The sequence below is a fragment of the Tetrao urogallus genome (assembly GCF_951394365.1).
Source record: "Tetrao urogallus genome assembly, chromosome: 1".
NCBI lineage: Eukaryota > Metazoa > Chordata > Aves > Galliformes > Phasianidae > Tetrao > Tetrao urogallus.
In genome coordinates, this window is record NC_136813.1 from 49,142,795 (window position 1) to 49,162,052 (window position 19,258).

Here is a 19,258-nt window from a genome sequence, read left to right on the forward strand (position 1 = left end):
GTGTACATATTGCCCAATAGTGATGACATGAATCAGGCACGACTGTTAGGGGTATTTTTCTCTGATAAGAGAGATAAAAATCTGGTAAAGAGATATGATCAATTTTTTCTTTGAGTTGAATGTCTGATTGCAGATCTATGTAGCCCTTGTGAAAATTCACAGGTTGTGTATTTATGTTGATTTCATTGATATTATATTTGTTATCAATACCTTTAATGAAAATGGCAAGTAGAACTATATCTGTAGCATCAGAACTGCCACCCTGATGATGCAGCAGTAGGGGGTGGGCCACAGCACTAGCTGTGCTGGGCGTCATGCAGCCCAAAGGCCACAGATTAGACATGCCTGACCTTACCTTTGATCACCACAGAAAACTGAGTTTAATAGTAAATAGCACTTCTGCTCTGGGACTTGCTTGTTAAAACAGTGTCACTTTTTCCCTCTTCTCTACCAGTGTCTTGTGCTCCAAATCATACTTTCCCATATTTAAATAAATAAATAAATAAATAAATAAATAAATAAATAATCTTCCAGTAAGTTTAAAAGATTGTTTAGGGTTTTCATTCAGAGTGTTAGATGATAAATCTGCCTAACTATTAAACTGAATATTTAATAGCCTCTAGAGTTGAATAGAGAAAAACAAAAATAGGTTCTGTATTTTAAAACAGTCGTTTCACTGAGTCCCATAGTTTGTATATTGTTAACATCATTTTCATGAAAGCATTAAATGTTTTTCAGAAGATACTGTGCTGACTCATGAATTTTTTATGAAGCATTATGCATTTATCTCAACATATGTTATAAAATTCATCATTCCCAAATTCACAGATATCTGTGAAATGCTACGTCTCTCTTTGGTCATAGATATTCTTAACAATAGTACTGTTGCAAGTGTTTAAGTGCCCAGTCATAAATATTCTAGAAGTTGGACTTATGATGCCATGTAACATTTTGCTTGCATTTTATGAGTACTTCACTTGGGCACTTCTCACTTGATAATGACAGTTGAACCTTCAGAATACGTATGATCCTTAGTGTATGTATGAATGACTTGAAAAGCTATCACATTATTTCCTTTTTATTCTTAGTATTTTCTTTCTTGGTTATCGCCATAAGCTCAATAAGTGTTTTGACGAGTTCTTAGGAATTTCAGCTTTTGTAATTATTATGGAGGATACATTCAACATAAATTACCAGATGCAAAAGAATATGAATGGAGATTCTAGGAAATATTTCAAAAACTATGTTTTAATATCTAATTTCATAATTTTCAAGTGAAAATTATATGTTTCACCTAATTGCAGGATTATCTACATAGACTCAATGCCAGGATCAAATTTCATTTTAGACACACTGAAGTGTTAATAAATTAATTCTTGTGGAGAAGAAATAGTAAGTTTAGCATTTAAAGGCTGCGGCTGCACCTGCACCCACTGAAGTTGTAATAATATTCACATTGACTTCAGAGTAGTACAATAAGGTATTATAGGCTAACATCAATGCATGTAATCAGCCTTGAATAGATGATAGCTCCTCTAACTGCACATTAATGTTCATTTGTGCAAAAACTTCTTTGTACACTGATGTTAAATAATGCTTTCAAATATTTCTTAGATTGGATTCACATTCTGCTAATGGTGGTTGATTTGTAAATAGCATTTTTCTCACTTGTTTGACCTAACCTTTCCAACCTAGCCCAGGATAGAAGTTTGTGTTTCCTCACCACCCTCCTGCCCATCATCTTAGCACATGGCAGTGCTATTTGCTTTGTCTCCATGCTGCAGAGTGGGGAGTTCACAGTCTCCCCTTTCTCTGGTTCTCCTTTTATCCTTGTAACAGCCTATCTCAAGCTTACAGAGTGGGCATGGCCTAGGAAACATAGTGGGGAAGAAGTCATAGACTCTGGTAAGGAGGAAAGGAAAAAGACTGCTGTGAATTATCTTTCATTATAAAGTTTCACAGTAGTCTGAGAAGTGAAGGGATTAAATAGAGGAGTGTGACCTTCATCTTCACTCATAACCTTTGAGATTACACTGACTCCTAAAAATATTAATAGTGTCCAAAAGATTTCTTAATCTTACAATATTTATAGCTGTAAGACACTCTAGAAGAGGTATCAATATCCATTATCAGCTAAGTCATTTCACCCATAGATGGTTTTATCCAGGGTACAGGTGGAGGATGTAAATCACCTATTCTGAAATTTGCAAGTATAGAACACATTTAATTATCTGACCTGTCTTTCTTATCGTTAAATGTGATGTTTATATATTCAGAATGAGTTATGAGGACATAAAAAGAGGAGAATAACTTTCAACAGATCTCATAACACTGCAAAATTTGTTGTTCCTAATGGGAGCTGAAATTTGTTTCCCAGTTGTGAGCACTGAGTATTCTAAAGGTCAAAGCTATAAGGGAATTTTAAAATTAGTTATTCAAACTCACTAAAATGTAATACCAATACTCTGATAGCTTCATGCATACAATTTGTTTGGTCTTGAATATAAATACAAATGCAATGTCAAAAATAGAGGGGGAAAATAATCTGGTGTAAGTATTTTCCTTACAGCAATTTTTTCTCAATCACAAAGTAAAATTGGGTTCTTTTATGTCTTGAAAGTTTAGTTATTGTTTGGAAAAATGTCTCTGAAACCTAAAATAAATAGTAAGAAGATGAAAAACAATACAAAACAAAACAGAACAGAACAGAACTAGTTCAGATTAATTTCAATAGAGTTTCAATGAGATAAATCACGACTTTCACTACTTAGTATCATTGTGGAGCATCGTTTGTTTGGGTTTTTTTAATTAAAAAAAACCTTTTCGAGCATCCTGTAGAAAGGTACCATGTTCATTAGAAAAAGTATTTTCTTCATGAACAAAGAAACAAAGAAAGAAGTAGGGCATTGAAGAAAAGAATGTGATCGTCATTGATGTATGTCTTATGTCATTGATGTATATCTTTATGTAAAGATCCCTTTTTGTCCCAAATGACAGTCAGCTTATGTGAATTCTAATATACCTTTTAGCATCAGCCATATCACTAGGTCTGTTAAAAGGCATCAAATGAATTTAGGTACCTAAATTCCATATGCTGTAAGGGCATAGACATCTTCACAGTAAATGATTGATTTCTAGAATTTGTGATCAACTTAAAAATCAACACCTACGAGCAGAAAAAAGCTGCAATGGGAACTGACTTATATGTGGTGGTGTTAGTGTCAATGAGGAGCAACATCAGTATGCCACCCTGGGCAATGTTTTCTGTAAAGGCTGATGAAAAATGCGCAGGTATCTGGCAAGAATCTCTGTAGACTTCTCTGCAACTGTGTTGTTTTCTCAGGTACTGGATATCCAGCGTACCAAGTGCACCACAGTATAACATTCAAAACTAAAGATCTGCAAAATAAAAAAAATGCACAGAATACATCATGAATAAACAAAATTGCCTTTTAGTATTTTAGTTTTAATTCTTGTGCATGTACCTTTGTTTTCAAGAATCAAGCAGCAAATTATTTCTAGCTTTGCAAGTTGATCTCCAGACGTTGTTTTTGTTTATCCTACATATGGAAAGAAAATGAAGGGAACTTATCGGTCTGGGAATTGATATAGAATATCAGCTCATGCACAATACAACTTTTTATTTTATTTAGCGAATTGTTGTCTCTAGATGGTTGTGATTATATTCTAATGAAGGGAATTATTGCACTATGTCATGCTACAGTATTATCACCAATCTTGATCTGCTGATGTGGTGTCAACTAGCTCACAGGTTGAATTAAATTCTAACACTGGATTAGAGTGAGAAAGTCAGCTTTCAGCTGACAGTGTAATATGAGAACTAAGACCTGACTTTTAACGAGAGCATTACATACCATCCAGTAGGGGGCATTAACCAATGCATCATGCCCTTTCACTGAGCTGTCTCATCATAGACTAGAGGTTTAATAAGAATAAACTTTATTTGCAGAGACTGTGATCTTCCATCTAACATGTACAAATAATGTTTAAAAATAGTTGAAGTGTTGTCTGTTGATCCCAAACCCATCATTTAAGTCCATATAATGCATGTAATGGTTTCAAATCACATTATTTGTTTTTTCTTTTCAGTTCTTTGCACTGTAGCTCAATACGCCTTTGACATTATACTTCTGAATTACTTCAATAGTAGACCTGAACCTTCTGCCTGATGAATATCTGTCTAATAGATGGAAGATGTATAAAAATGAGTTTGTAACATAAGACACACCCAGGACATATTCTATCATATAAAAGCATTTCCATTTAAACTTACAAAAAATTATTTCCAGTGTTAACACTGCTCATGACAACCAATTTTGGCAGCAAAAAAAGTTTACAAGATATATAAGTTCAAACGCTGTGCAGCTCTGTCTTATATAGATTCTCCTCTCCAACACTAGTACTTGAGTGCCTTCCAGAAGCACATTAAGCAACGTGATTAATGTCTGTCTCATTTTTGTTCTTTTACTTTGAGCTGAAATATTAGATTATTTTTCAAAAGGTAGCTGCAAGTTGATGAAATATCATCTTTGCAATGAACATAGAATCTTTAAATTACTATGAACACCATAGAAAAAAATCAGCCAGTGCAGAAGCAAGTGCAGTTTCTCTTCATGTAGCTGGACAAGTGCCCAGTTATGTCAGGACAGAGTAACTGTACAAGAGCAACACAGAGCAGTCTACTTTCCTGATGCATGGAAGATTTCCTGGCTGAGAAAGAAAGTGACCCTTTACAACAGTATTCATTTTGCTGGACAGGAATAGATTAAGATGTTTTCTAATCAATATAACAGGACTTCTCTCTGAAACTGAATGAAGTGTCCAATTTTGCTGCTAGTGGTGCATTATTTTCCTAATTATGTATAGAGGTACTGATGAAGATAACACTTAAACTCTTTTGTAGCGAAGCATGTGGAAGACGAAAGGTCTAACTTTTTAGTAGAGTAGAGACCTATGAGAAGACTTAAAATTAAATAAATATACAGCTATTCAGGGAGTGCATCACCTTTCCCATAGAATGTATAAGTCTGGTGTCACATGTAGACTAGCATGCGATTTAAGACTGTACACTTAGTGATAATGTTGTAGAAGTATGGAATAAAAGTCCAACCCTCCTTAAAAGCTTTTGTTATTTTCTAAGAAACTGACTGCAAGATTGCCATATCATATGCCTGTGCAAAGAAAATAAAATGCAAACAATCTCTGACCAGAGAAGCTGTCAGCAACTGAAACTCTTATGCTTCACTGTGACAGACTTACACAATCTTTCCAGATGAATAGTGCAATTCTCAGCATAGCTATGGATTGGAGGAGCCAACATTTAAATCTCTTAGAGCAGCCCTGTGATATACACACTGTAATGGGAGAGAATTTGAGGGGTCTAGATTCACTGCTTTTGTGATTGTCTTTCACAATTGCCATTCAGTTGCACTGGTCTAAAATCTTGGATTGAGTCTTAAATTCTCAGCCATCTTCTTGTCTTCCAGAATGTATGAGTAGACAGCTAGATGTATTCAGCAATACAGGCAGCATTTATTATTTCTTAGAAGAAGAAATGCTGCCTGTGTAAAATAGTAGTCAGTGATTCAGACGTCAAGGATATGTCAATATGTCAAGGATATTCAATATGTCAGGGTGGGAGGTGAAAAACAATTTTGTTTTGTTTTTGTTTTTCTCTAAAACTGAATTGTCAGAATTAGTGGGCAATTTGGAAAAACAGCAGAGAATACCTCTGAAGTGTGTATTGTGGACCTCAAGTTACTCTATTTGGCAACAGAGAAGAGCAAGGTTTGGGGTTTTGGGGGGGATTTTGTTTGTTTGTTTCCCTACATAAACTTTTTGGTGAAAGCATATTCTTTTCCAGAAAGAATTTATGCCATCTAAGAAGCTATGATTTTGATGACAGCTTAGACATTGATACACTTCTTAGAATGTGTTTTCCCTTTAATGAGTGCTTTGATGTACTGAGTGTGTTTTCAGTGTTCCATGTATGCATTTTTCATGATAACTCTTTTGCAGTTATCTAGGAGATCAAAGACTGCAATTCTGCACTGTTTCTGCCAAAAGGGAGTTGTTCCTTTCTCACAGAGTCTGTGCAGCCACTGTGTTTGGAAGTCAGCTTTCAAGTGATCTCTGTTGTACATCTTCATATTTAGTGCATACTTTTTCTTTGGTGCTCTTAATTGTTATTGTGTCTTTAGCACTGAAATGATTCTGCATTTTCATGAGTCTTTGTAGCCACAACAGGGCTATTTATCAAAAGGGTATTCACATTATAACATCAGCCAAAACTATAAGAATCCAGCGTGTCCCTGCAGAGAGCACACACAGATGTGTCTATGGGCAACCACCACGTATTTAGAATCTGGCATCCTAGAGCTGGCTGCGTGATGACTCCTGCATATGTGTGAATCATTTCATAGCAGCAAATATACGTGTTTTGCCAAGGCTGTTGCCATCTCTTCCATGCTGTCTGCAATGCCCCATTTACAGACCACAGCAATCACTGACCCCTTTTCCAAAGGAGATTTAAGAAGGCTGACAAATGGACTCTGTAGGAAGATAGGATCTTCTATAAAACAAAAGCAGCAGTGTTTGCTTTTGTCAGATATGTTTAAAAAATGACTATAATCTCAGTGACTTCCTTGGGAAAACTTAAGCGACATACAGCAGATAAAGGATATTAGCAAAAGGGATGATTGCACATTTCCAGTGTACAAGGAGGATCTCTACTGTGATTGGTATCCCACGGGCTCATTTCCCAGTAATAATAAATTCCAGAAATCAAAACTTAGAAATAGATAATGGTACAGGCCTGAGTAGAGGAGATGCACAGAAGTAGTAAAGTATGAAATGCATTTAAAAACATAAAGTCTGCTACTCCAATACAAGTAACACAAATTGAAATTAGTAGTCTGACACAGATGGTAGAAGGTTCTAGTAAAGTACTTCAGTGGAGTAGTAGATTATTGAAAATGCTAACATTTTCTTAGCATTTCCTAACCAAATAATACTTTTAATGGATATTCTGCTCATTTCCAGCATTCAAGAATATTTGCAAATTAATTTTCTGTTTTATTTCCATAGCGTTCCTCTATATTGTAACAACTTCACCTTAATAGAACCTGTCATTTTCTAGTTATTTTAAAATTTTTACAATTTCAGTTCTGTCATCATATTAATGACTTGACATTTAGCATACCAGAATTAGTATACTGGCTGTGAAAGATTTTGCAAGAGTTTGGGATATCTGCATTAAATAGTAAGTGGAGAGGAAATGGAGGGAAATGGAGGTACGCTCATTGAAATTATTTAAGGGTATTTTTGGTGTTCAGTGTTACAGTGCTACATCTTTCTACCTTCTTGGGAAATCTGGGATATACTTTGTTTTTATTTGCCTCTACACACACACACACAAAAGAAAAAAAAAGAAAAAAAAAAGCTATTATCTAAATAGATTAATTTGAATAGCGAAGTGTAGTGACAACGTATTAGGACAAGCCTTACGAATGTTTACATAGGAATGCAATCAAGAAACCCTTAATGCTTTACTAATGTCTCCTTGTTAATGTCTCCTTGTTTACTTTGCAGAATTTTTCCGAGAACTTCTTGAGAACGCTGAAAGGTCCTTAAATGATATGTTCGTACGGACATACGGCACACTGTATATGCAGAACTCAGAGGTGTTCCAGGATCTCTTCACAGAACTGAAGCGTTATTACACGGGAGGCAATGTGAACTTGGAGGAAATGCTGAATGATTTCTGGGCTCGGCTGCTGGAGAGGATGTTCCAGCTCATAAACCCCCAGTATCATTTCACTGAGGACTACTTGGAGTGTGTAAGCAAGTATACAGACCAGCTGAAACCATTTGGAGATGTACCCAGGAAGCTGAAGGTTCAAGTGACTAGAGCATTCATTGCTGCACGGACCTTTGTTCAGGGGCTGACAGTAGGCAGAGAGGTTGCAAACAGAGTATCCAAGGTAATCTGAAATCAGAGTTTCTTAAGTTTGAATTTGTTTCAAATTAATAGACAATCAAAATATGATTATGCTTGTTGTTTTTTTTTTTAAATATTGTGTTGATTTTTTGGGTTTATGCATGTGTGTGTGTGCTGGTAGACACATATTGAGTATGCAGGTAGAGATAACAGTTGTATTTCATTCCTTCTGGAGATATTATGGCAATACTGACTGGAAATCATTTCCCTGTGCTTGAGACGCAAGGAAATATTGATATACATCAATTTTATATCACATCATTAGTAATTCAAAACCAGCAACATATATAAAAGATTATGGTTATGATCAGAATTAAATTGCTTCAAGTAAATTTATGCTGCTTCTTTCTAGGACAGCAGAGCCCTCATAGCATTCATTCATCATGCAACTGGGCGGAGGATTTCATTAGAAATGTTTAGTTATGTTCTTGATGAGACCACTACTGACATCTCTGGAACTTGAGCTTTCCCTAAAGACAATTTGACTCACATTTGTGTTAGTTTTAATTATTTATCGATGCAAATATTTATGACAATTTTAGTCCTAGAAGGCTACGTATAATTAAAGCTATGTAATAAAAAAGCAACGCACACACAAAAATAATCCATTGGGTACCAGAAATGTGCCTGAATTACCTTATCTTACATAGTGTTTCAAAATCAGGTATACTTATTTCTGAATTGCTGATCCAATTAGATGTCTGTTCTGGGATCTGGCTATTTCATGGTTCTATATTTACGTAGTTCTGTAGCTTATTAATTCATAACACCAGCATAAGATTAAGTTAAGAGGGGAAAAAACAGTAGACGCACAATTAAATGCCTCCAAATAGGACAAAAGCAGCACCATTGCTGTAGGAATGGCCTACAGGGAATGGTTACACATCAAGCAGCAAAGGAACCCACACCAAGTATCATTGGCAGATGATTCTGGTCTGCAAGGAGACAAATTATCTCATGCTTATTAGAAAGTGAGTATCTGACCAGATGGTAAGCTCAGAAAACATTCCAATTTCCTACTTCAGTACATCCATTCCTTCCCCAAGTTCTCATCTCTCAATTATCACTGATTGATCTCTTTCATTAGACGGCTTCTTGGATGTTTGTTTTTGGTTGGTTGGTTGGTTGGCTGGTTGGTTGTTTTTTTGAGTGCTTGATTTCTGTAAGAAAAATCTTTTTTGCCATTTTGTGTCACAACTTTAAAAGAAAGAACCATCGAGTGCTTAAAAAACAGAATGCGCAAATTAAAAACCAAGGGTAACCATAATCTTTCAGAAACATTTATTCATTTTAGAAACGTTTTAGAAACATTTTTAGAATCTTTTCAGTCTGCTTTTCTAACAGCCCAATAACAAGTAAATGGCTCAGCTGGGTGAAGCTGGGAGAAAGAAACATTGATATCATCCTTATGAGGCCACGTATTCAAAGGATGATGGTTTAGTGGGCATGGTGGTGATGGGTTGACAGTGGACTTGATGATCTTAGAGGTGTTTTCCAACCTTAGCGAATATATATTTCCATGATTTTGTGATATTCTGAATTTTGAAGTGTTCAAGTGACATCCGTTATGAAATACTGAAATAACAACTTCAAGACAATAACTGTATACAGGATTTTGATGTTTCCCTTTTGCAATTGCAAGCCTAAGCTATTCCTCTTCATCAAAAGAACTATTTCTCTTCATGTAAATCACAGCAAGAAGGTGAAGTAGAGTGGCAGCTGATATAGCGTCTGATGTGCTCAACATGATGAAGAAACTCTGGCTTCTGAACTTTCCTTATCCTGTATGATGCGATAGTTTGCAATTGCAAATTCAGAAGCTACAGAGCAGAGCGAGAAGCAAGAATATGATAGAATTACACGGTCATTTTGCACTAAGAAGCTGGCAAATGAAACAGATAAACCTGGCTACCTAGCTAAAATTGAACTTTCTTCCTTTCAAGTCTTTCTGGGCTACAGAGTCACCTTTCGTTTTATTTCTGGCACTGCCAATTGTTGCAGTCTTTTCTAAACAATGACAATTAACATGAATTCCCAACCCATCTAGCCTGGTTTGAGGCAGATATGGCTGCTTAGACTCTGTGCACAGAATGCATAAATCTACAGCCCCAGGTTTTCTGTGAACAGCAGAGATGCCTTTGTTGGTCAAGCTTTAAGTGAAAATGCCTAGTTCTGGTATCACTGCTGTCAGTACGAATTAGATCTTGCTGTATAAGCAGGATCAAACTGTAGGAATTAAGCCACCTAAGTAATTAAATATATGTGTAATTTGTGAATCCCAAACATATTAAGGTGTTAATTGTCTGCTGAAATGTCACTTTCCTTATATATATCTGTATAAACATACAGAATGTTCAAGTGTCTCCTTTCTCTCATACCCCCCAAAAGGTTTACATATCTCTTGCTGGGTTCTGGGGACATAAAGCCTTCCAAGAATAGGAAATTATTAATTCCACCAAATTTGCTTCCACCAAATTGCTAAGTGATTCTAAGATCCTATAATGAGAATCATTAGCTCTGTATTCATAACTGGAGCCTTATCATAGTATCACTTGAAGATGAGACAGCTCAGTAATGTTCCTGATTCATGTGTGTCCATTCATGGGGAGGGGCAGGGTGGAGTGTTATTTGTTTGTTTTTTGACATTAAAGCAATGATTTTAAATCTTTTGAAATGCTTGATAGTTTATTCCAGATACAGTACAAGTTCTTTGCTTTATGAACATGTAAAGAGTGAAGCTCTAGTAGACTACATTCAGAACACCGTATTTGGTTTTGGGCCCCTACCATGCAAGAAAGGCATTTAGTTCTGTGGAGGCCACCAGTATGGTCAAGGCTGGAAAAGCTGCAGTGGGATGACAGAATGTGCGACTGAGACTTGTTCCACCTGGAGGAGAGGTGGCTTCGGGGTCACCTACCAGTTGTGCAGGAGATCCAGTGAAACACTTTATAGTGGAGAATGATGGGAAGTGATGGATATGAGCTGAAACAAGAAAGAGCTTCCAACAGGAAATCAGAGAGGCTGTGCAGTCTCCATCCATGATGGTTTTGTCCAGATTGTATAAAGCTCTCTAATATGACAAGGTCCTGTAGAGTCTGACCTCTAATCTTACCCTGCATTGAACAGCAGGTTAGACTGTTAATAAAATTAACATTTTTACTTAAGTATAAAATATGCTTTGATTGAATCACAGAATTGTAGGGGTTGGAAGGGACCTCTAGAGATCATCGAGTCCAACCCCCCTGCCAAAGCAGGTTCCCTACACCAGGTCGCACAGGTAGGCATCCAGGCAGGTCTTGAACATCTCCAGAGAAGGAGACTCCACCACCTCCCTGGGCAGCCTGTTCCAGTGCTCCGTCACCCTCACTGTAAAGAAGTTCTTGTGCACATTTGTGCAGAACTTCCTATGCTGTAGTTTCCGGCCGTTTCCCCTTGTCCTGCCTCCATTCACCACTGAAAAGAGTCCGGCCTCGCCATTCTGCCCCCACACCTTAGATATTTATAGACCTGGATCAGGTCCCCTCTCAGTCTTCTTTTCTCAAGGCTGAACAGACCCAGTTCACTCAGCCTTTCCTCATAGCAGAGATGCTCCAGGCCCTTCACCATCTTCGTGGCCCTCCGCTGGAATCTTTCCAAGAGATCCCTGTCTTTTTTGTACTGCGAAGCCCAGAACTGGACGCAGTACTCCAGATGAGGCCTTACCAGGGCAGAGTAGAGGGGAAGGATCACCTCCCTCAACCTGCTGGCCACGCTCTTTTTAATGCATCTCTTGGCCACAAGGGCACACTGCTGGCTCATGGCCAACCTGTCGTCCACCAGGACACCCAGGTCCTTCTCCGCGAGCTCCCCTCCAGCAGGTCATCCCCCAACCTGTACTGGTGCATGCAATTATTCCTCCCCAGATGCAAGACTCTACACTTGCTTTTGTTAAACCTCATCCATTTTTTTTCTGCCCAGCTCTCCAGCCTGTCCAGGTCTCTAGACAGTTGTCATTACCCTACTGCTGCTCAGAGCTCTAATTTAATCCCAAACAGACAATTACATATTCACTGGATCTTGCTTTAAAGTTAGCTGTCTAGTAACATGAAGTCAACACAGATTATGTCTGCATAGATCTGGGACCTTAGTGTTTGCTAGTTTTGCTTTTCTCTAAGCTCTTTCTGAGTGTGGCCACTTTCCGCACAATATATACTGGGATAAAGACAAGAAGAATTATTCTTAGTTTGACTTTACTTTTCACACTCACAAATTCATGCTACCAGCAATCAAAGTAGCTTATATACCAGGTATAAAGTGAAGCTTAGCGTAGGGACACCATTAGGAGCAGTTAGTGATTTTGTTAGTGACATCAACATTAAAAATTGGTGACCCAGCCACTAAGAACTTATTTCATTAATGCATTTAAATATGAATTATCATTTATTGCAAAATAAAAAAGAACATTACGATGCTTCTTTCCTCAGTACCTAGCACTGCCTATATGTCTGTCTTCTTTTAAATCAATTAAAAGCATTTTTCCCCTCGAGCTTATTAAATTATGTTGCTATCAGACTTCTTATTAGGACCCTGGTGATATATATGAGCAAAGTGAAGCAAATTCAGTAATACAATTATAAGGTTAAACCCAAGATTAGTAGTGAAGAGCAGTCGCTAGTAATTCCTGTGATTACTTCTACTCACAAAATGCTAGGCCACTGCTTTTTAAATAAACTGAATCAATATTCTTACAAACTTTGCTTTTCATGCTTTAAAAATAAACATTCAACTCTTTGTGAGAGTCATAAATAAAGGTCAATATTGAATGGCACACTGATTCAGAATGTAATTATTGCAGGGAAGGAGAAAAATATTACATGCTGATAAGTCAGGTAATTAAAAGCCAAAACACATAGCACTTTAATGGTGGAAAATGTGATTTGTGGGGTGTGACAGATAAAGAGCTACGTGACCTGTTTATTTAACATCACTGGCTGTTGAGACTTGCTAAAGTCACAGAGGGAAAAGAGATCTATGATGGATTGTATTTTTTATCAAACTTTTCTTCTTAGATCAAACAATTAATTTAGGAGCAACCAAGATAAGCAAGCATAGCTTTTATGACTGCTTCTGGATCCATTGTTTTAAGGTTTTTCAGTTATTCATTCTTGGAGTTTTGAGTTACTATATCTTTCCAAGAGTGGGATCATACCGTGACATGAATGGACCACATACTTCTTTCACTTCCTGTTGCTTGGCATTCCTTAGCCAGGGATTTCATGAATCAGCATGATTTTCCAGACAGAGACTTCTCAGATCTCGGAGTTGAGGACTACAGATTAGGGGTCTTGTGCATCCCCTGTATAAGGAAATGCTGAGAGACATGGGACTGCTCAGTTGGGGAGAAGAAAAGACTAAGAGGGGACCTTATTAACACTTAGAAATGTCTAAAGAATAGAAGTCAAGTGGATGGAACCAGGCTTTTTTTGGTGGTGGTCTGTGACAGAACAAGCCACAAACTGAAACATGGGAAGATAAACTTGAGGAAAATCTTCACTGTGAGGGTGGCAGAGCACTGGAATGGGCTGCTCAGAGAAGTTGTAAATCTCCTTCTCTGGAGATATTCAAAACCCACCTGGACAATTTCTAGAGTAATCTAACATGGGGAATCTGCTTTAGTAGGACATGGGGCTAGATGCTCTTCCGAGGTCCTTTTCAATACCTGTGTTTCTGTGACTTCTGTGTCATAAAAGGAGTGAATAGTATCTTTACTGAAGTGCTTTGTGGGAAGTGTCTTTTGAACTAAGGTTCTCCAACTGTTCTACAAATCTTTCCTCCTTTCAAGGAAAGGGACACAAACCAATTTAATATGCAAACATTTCATGGAAAAATAAACAATCATAAATTAGATGCCTTTCAGATGTCTCAGATTTACTGCACGTACACTGATCTATTTTCTACTTTATGTGCACTAGAACATCAGATTAATCCAGGTTAGCTGTAGAAAAAAGACTGATAATGGAACAGTCACTTCAGTGAAAACAAAATGGTTGGCAGGATGTCTGCAAAAACTGTGGTCTATGTCGTCTTTATTAGAATTGTCAGATATAATCCAGTCTGGCCGACCAGTTTCTTTGGTTTTTAAATTTCATTGAGTTAGCTTTGCATTGACCTTATTGACCTGAGTTTAAATCAGTCATCCTGCTCAGTAAAACATTTAGTCTGCTTCAGTATCACTGAATTAAGTCTATCAACCCAGGTTATTACTCAACACGTGCCATTTCACGACTCAACATTTGCAGCAGTCCTATCTTCTAGTTGGATTCACAGTACCACTCATAAGCAAACATCTACTGATACATTGATTACAGTGCTTTTGCTCAGTTTGTGCATATTTCTTAGTTGTCTATGGCACATAAGTTGTCCTCTAGTTTAGAGGTTTACTTGAAACTTCTACCTATATTGATTGAAAGTATTTTAGTTTAACATTACCATTTAACACTAAAAGGCCGATTTTATGCACAATTCCTTAGACTTATCATAGCAGTTGTTTTTCCTACTTGCAAAAGATGTTAATATGGAACCTGCGGAAGCTAAGTAGAGAGAAAACAGAACTTTTTCAGAGGAATTCTTAGAATAAACGATTGAGCCCAATATATGTCATGATATACAGCCAAGTCATTGCAAAAATAGTGGTGAAGAAGCAAAGCTCACCTAAGAGATTTCTGACACTAGTAGGTTTAGATCTTCTTTGTAATTAACCTTACAGCAGGTTTTAAGTGTTTTGCTGTTTTAGAACAGGTGAGTAAAAGAATATTCAAAAGAATCAAATAGAAATAGTAAGGAGATTAAAAAGTCTGAACTTTAAGCAATGCAAAGAGATACATATAATCTTTCAATATTCTGACTTCATAAAATGTCAATTTCTACAGATTGTTTTCATCCTTTTTCAAAGGCCACCTGTGGAAGTACTATTTTCCAATTATGATTTGATAAAAGCAATACATTTTATTTCTCATGTGAGCCTGAAGCCTGTGAAAACTAATAGGTTCTTCTGCCTTTAGTTTTCTACAAAAAACATTAGTCAATGAAATATCTGATTAACCTAAAACTTATCAGGAATACTAAAAGGACTTTAAATGTACATCTGCTTAAGTGCAACAGTCAGTAAAGTCATTAGCAACAAACTGAAAAAGTCAAATTTATGTGAGGCTTGAAAATAATGAAGCCTGCAATCAACTATGTGAATCTAACTACACGTCTAAGTTATTCAGAGGTTACAGGAAATTTGTTTAAATTGTCCACTTAGGTCATGCATCTCATAATATCTTACAAAAAAAAGAAAAGTTGATATTAATATCAGAATACAAAATAAAGTATTTCAGTGTCAAGAAGATAAGAATTCTGGTCATCTGTAAAATTGTAAACTTATCTCTATTCTCCATTCCTTGCCTCTTATGAGAACATTTTATACTACAAGCTTGCTGAGTTTTTTCTCCGTAATCTTTTCTGAAGATAAAATGTTGCTTTTTTTTTTTTTTTTTTATATAAAGAAGTCTCCTTTTTTCATCTTTTGAAAACCTCCAGGAAGAAAGGAAGGATTCAATCCTTGAGTAAAAACAGAATGTGCCAGACAGAATAACAGTAGAGCTTTAAATAAAGTTGGGAAGATTTAGTTAATCTCATTTATACATTCATAATGGTTTGCCACCCTTGCACAGCTGGCATACAAGGCTTTGCCATTTCCCAAAACCTCCACATGGTTTCTGCCTGTCAAAAACTTCCCCTTTCTTGAAAATAGTTTTGTTTTTAAGACTGCCCAAGATGTTTTGACATTCAGTTATGGTGGAAGTGTAAATTCAGGCCTTTGATTGCAGAAGATTTATCAATTTTACATGAAGTGGATTTATTCAAGAGGCATGTACAGACTCAGATCTTCCCCCCTACTTTTTTTACTACATCTTCCCCCCTATTTTCATTATTGCCAAGAAAAGAAATTGCATTCATACTTGCCTTTTGCACTTTTTCTCCCATTATCATTTTATGCCCAGATGTCAGTATTATCCCTGGACCCAGAACCAACATTTACAGCAGTATTTGGCAAGCTGACAAAGCTAAGCAGGAAATTCTCACTGCCCTGAGTAAGTGTTCCACATGCTGGGTTGTCTTGCCAAAGCATTTACAGTTCTCCCCACACACATACAAAAAAGCACTAACCTAGTTGTTCTGTTTCAAATGAATGTTTTATGCATCTAGTTGGTAGAAGGATGCCTTATTTACCAAAGTTGTGGATCTGAGTTTCACAATATTAGCCTTCAATGTTCAAATACAAAAAAAGAGCAAAATTTCAAACTGCATTCTACTCTTCAGCAATTTGCTCACTCAACTATACTGTCACTCACTCTGATGTTATGGCACATTGTGACATCTGCAATGAACCCTGTTTTTCAGAAATGACCCAAAACAAGTGAATGCATATGGATCTGAGCATTCCCCCTTCTCTGGGGAATGCAGTAACTGATCAGCATCTGTGGTGTCTTAGATGTATAAACCCAAGCCAGCTCAGGCAAGGAGCCAGGTCTAGAAAAGCTTTGCAGCTCAAGCAGTTTTTCTTGTAACTCTGTGGTGTTCAGTGTTGATGCAATGGGTATTTGTGCCAAAACAAATTTGACTTGTATTCACACTGAGATTATCTTTGGATAACGTGTAGCTAGTTTAACAGTTATTCTGGAATCCAAGACAGAGAAAGCTCAAGGCATGCTGCTTTTAGTCCTGGAGATTTTAAGCTAAACTTCAAGGAAGTATCCTGCTACCATGTAGAGTGTAGGAAGACAGAACTGAAGGATGTTCAGGAAGTTCTTAGCAGCACATTCACCACATTAAGATTCAGTTAAGTAGGAAAGATAAACATCTGTGTATCTTTCACCATCTCACATCTGTTCTTAAAAAAAACAATTCACATCTGCTATTAAAGAAAAACATACAGAAACTGTTGGACCACAAGACAAACTGCTTTTAGAATTTTCCACACTGATGAAAATTTCTGGGACTTCTCAGGTTGTTTCCTGTCCAACTGTATGAGGATAAGAAAATCTCTTGATTTTTTTGACTAGCAGTAAGCATTTAAATGTATGTAGGTATATAGAATATATCAACTGGAAATGAATGCAAGTCAAATTTTCACTTAAATTAGAATTAAAAGTTCGAGTAAATAATGTTTTCAGATTAATCTATGCTGTATGCAAAATCTTAAACTTCCAAAGAAGTTTATCTTAAGCTACCAGAGAAGCTGGCTGCCAGTTTCTACTACTGTGCATTTATTCTTCCTTCAGTTTTGTTTTAGTCTTTGTTATAGTCTATAGTTACAAGAATTTAAAAAGAAAAAAAGTGTCATAAACTAAACAATCAACAGATGCAATCAAATTCACTGATGATATAAAAAGTGTGAGGGGAAGGGGTTAATGTATATATAAAACCCCAAATGACTAACCAGTGTTATTTTTCTTCTGATCCCAAAAAAATCACCTTATATCTATATCTTGTTTTCAGTCACATTCCTCAAAAATGCTTCTGTGAGAAATGTCTTTCAGAGTTGGCTTAGTACTGAATGAGTGCGAATGTACAGTGCATATTTTTATATCCAAAGGTCGACTCTCTATTTAAGATTAATTCTCTGTCTCCATTCCTTTCTCCCACTTTTCCTCCTGAATCAGTAAAAAGTTCCACAGCCATTGACTTCAATCTGAACTTGATTAGGATCTGATTGTTCAGATATGTATAAAATCAGATACCAAAGTTTATTAAAGCAAAGTTCTTTGAAATGAGCCTAAGGAACTTACTGTAGGAAAATTACTGCTGAGTAAAATTTGATGGAATAACAAATTATGAGTCCAGAAATGACCATTTAAAGGCATAAGAACAGCACTACCAGTTAACATAGGTAAAATTACTGTAGACTATCAGTATACGCAGTTAAATTCATATAAAATTGTGATCGGTAAAATTTTGCCTATGCAATTTAGCAGAAGTTTAATAACTTTCTGAAGTATATAGGTTCATCTGCCACTACAAATTGTGGAGCACAGTCTCTAATGTTCCAAAGGGCAATTCCCTTGTACTGTGGCAATACATTACAAACAGAAAAGCAGAAAAGATTGTATTCATGAACAAGAACGTGAAAAAAAATTCACTGCTACAGCTGACTTGATAAATTCTTGCTCAGACAAATCTTACAAGATTTGTTTGCTACCTAAGGATCAGTACACACACAACATGTAAGGAAAGCACTGAAAATGGTATATCTGTGAAAACTGATTGGCATCCATCATCTGCTTTTCATCTCTTATTCATTTGTAAGAGTTTTACTCTGTAAGTTAAAACATCCTATGAATCATTTTTTTTAACAATAGCTATATAGAAGCAATACAAAGCATGATTCAAAAGAAGTGTTGACAGAAAAGGAAACTCTGCTAGAGACTAAACTTTTTAAAGTTTTGAACATTTCCCTTTTATCATCGAGTCTGCGGAGATTCACTTCTACAAGGACATTTCTGTAGGCAGTATCAATATAGTATGGAGGTTTATGAGCCAAGATACACATCAAAAAGAATTTTAATAAGCCTTGACAGATATATTTCATTAATAGTGCTGATGTAGTGAGGTAAGACCTATGCAGTGGGGTGTGTAAAGCATTCAGTTATGCTTACTGTTAGCTAAGATATAGCATGGAACAGACTGACATTTGGTAGAAGAAACAAATATGTTGAAGGTTTTTTTTTCTTTTTTCATGATCAGATATCTTTCCCTGGCAGATGTGTGTTGCTTCTTAGTAGGAGTATATATCTGTCAAAGATTAGCTCTCCAGAAAGTAATGAACTTACTGCTTAATCAAGTTAAGATTTGTTTCAAGATCATTTTCTGTTGATCTGTCTTTAGACAGGCATGCAGAGATTCAGAGTGGTATGTTGGCAACTGAAGCAGTGGAAGAACTCACCATGTTACATTAGAAGTAAATTGTACTGCATACCTTGCCAAGTCAATAGTATTGAGATCCACTTACCTGTGGTTAGGTTCAAACATACAAACAGAAAGAGAGGAATAGTGTTGGTCATATGTGCAAACTGCTGACTCTCACTGTTAGTCACGCTTATAAATACACCAGGTATTTATAAGGTAACTTTAGTTGTTAAACATATAATTATGGAAAACTTGCATACGCATGACAAGAATGACTACATTTGCAATAGAAGAAAGCCATCTGTG

At 36.4% G+C, this 19,258-nt stretch overlaps 1 protein-coding gene across 1 annotated transcript in view; it reads left to right on the forward strand.

Annotated features, from left to right (window-relative positions):
- The window catches only part of GPC6 (glypican 6), a gene marked incomplete at both ends in the record, with an annotated part of 726,193 nt that overhangs the window by 392,214 nt on the left and 314,721 nt on the right, over window positions 1–19,258 (forward strand). Inside the window, one exon of the mRNA XM_079536577.1 lies at window positions 7,612–8,003. Within this exon, the coding sequence (XP_079392703.1) occupies window positions 7,612–8,003 (392 nt within the window). The remainder of the gene's footprint in view (window positions 1–7,611; window positions 8,004–19,258) is intronic.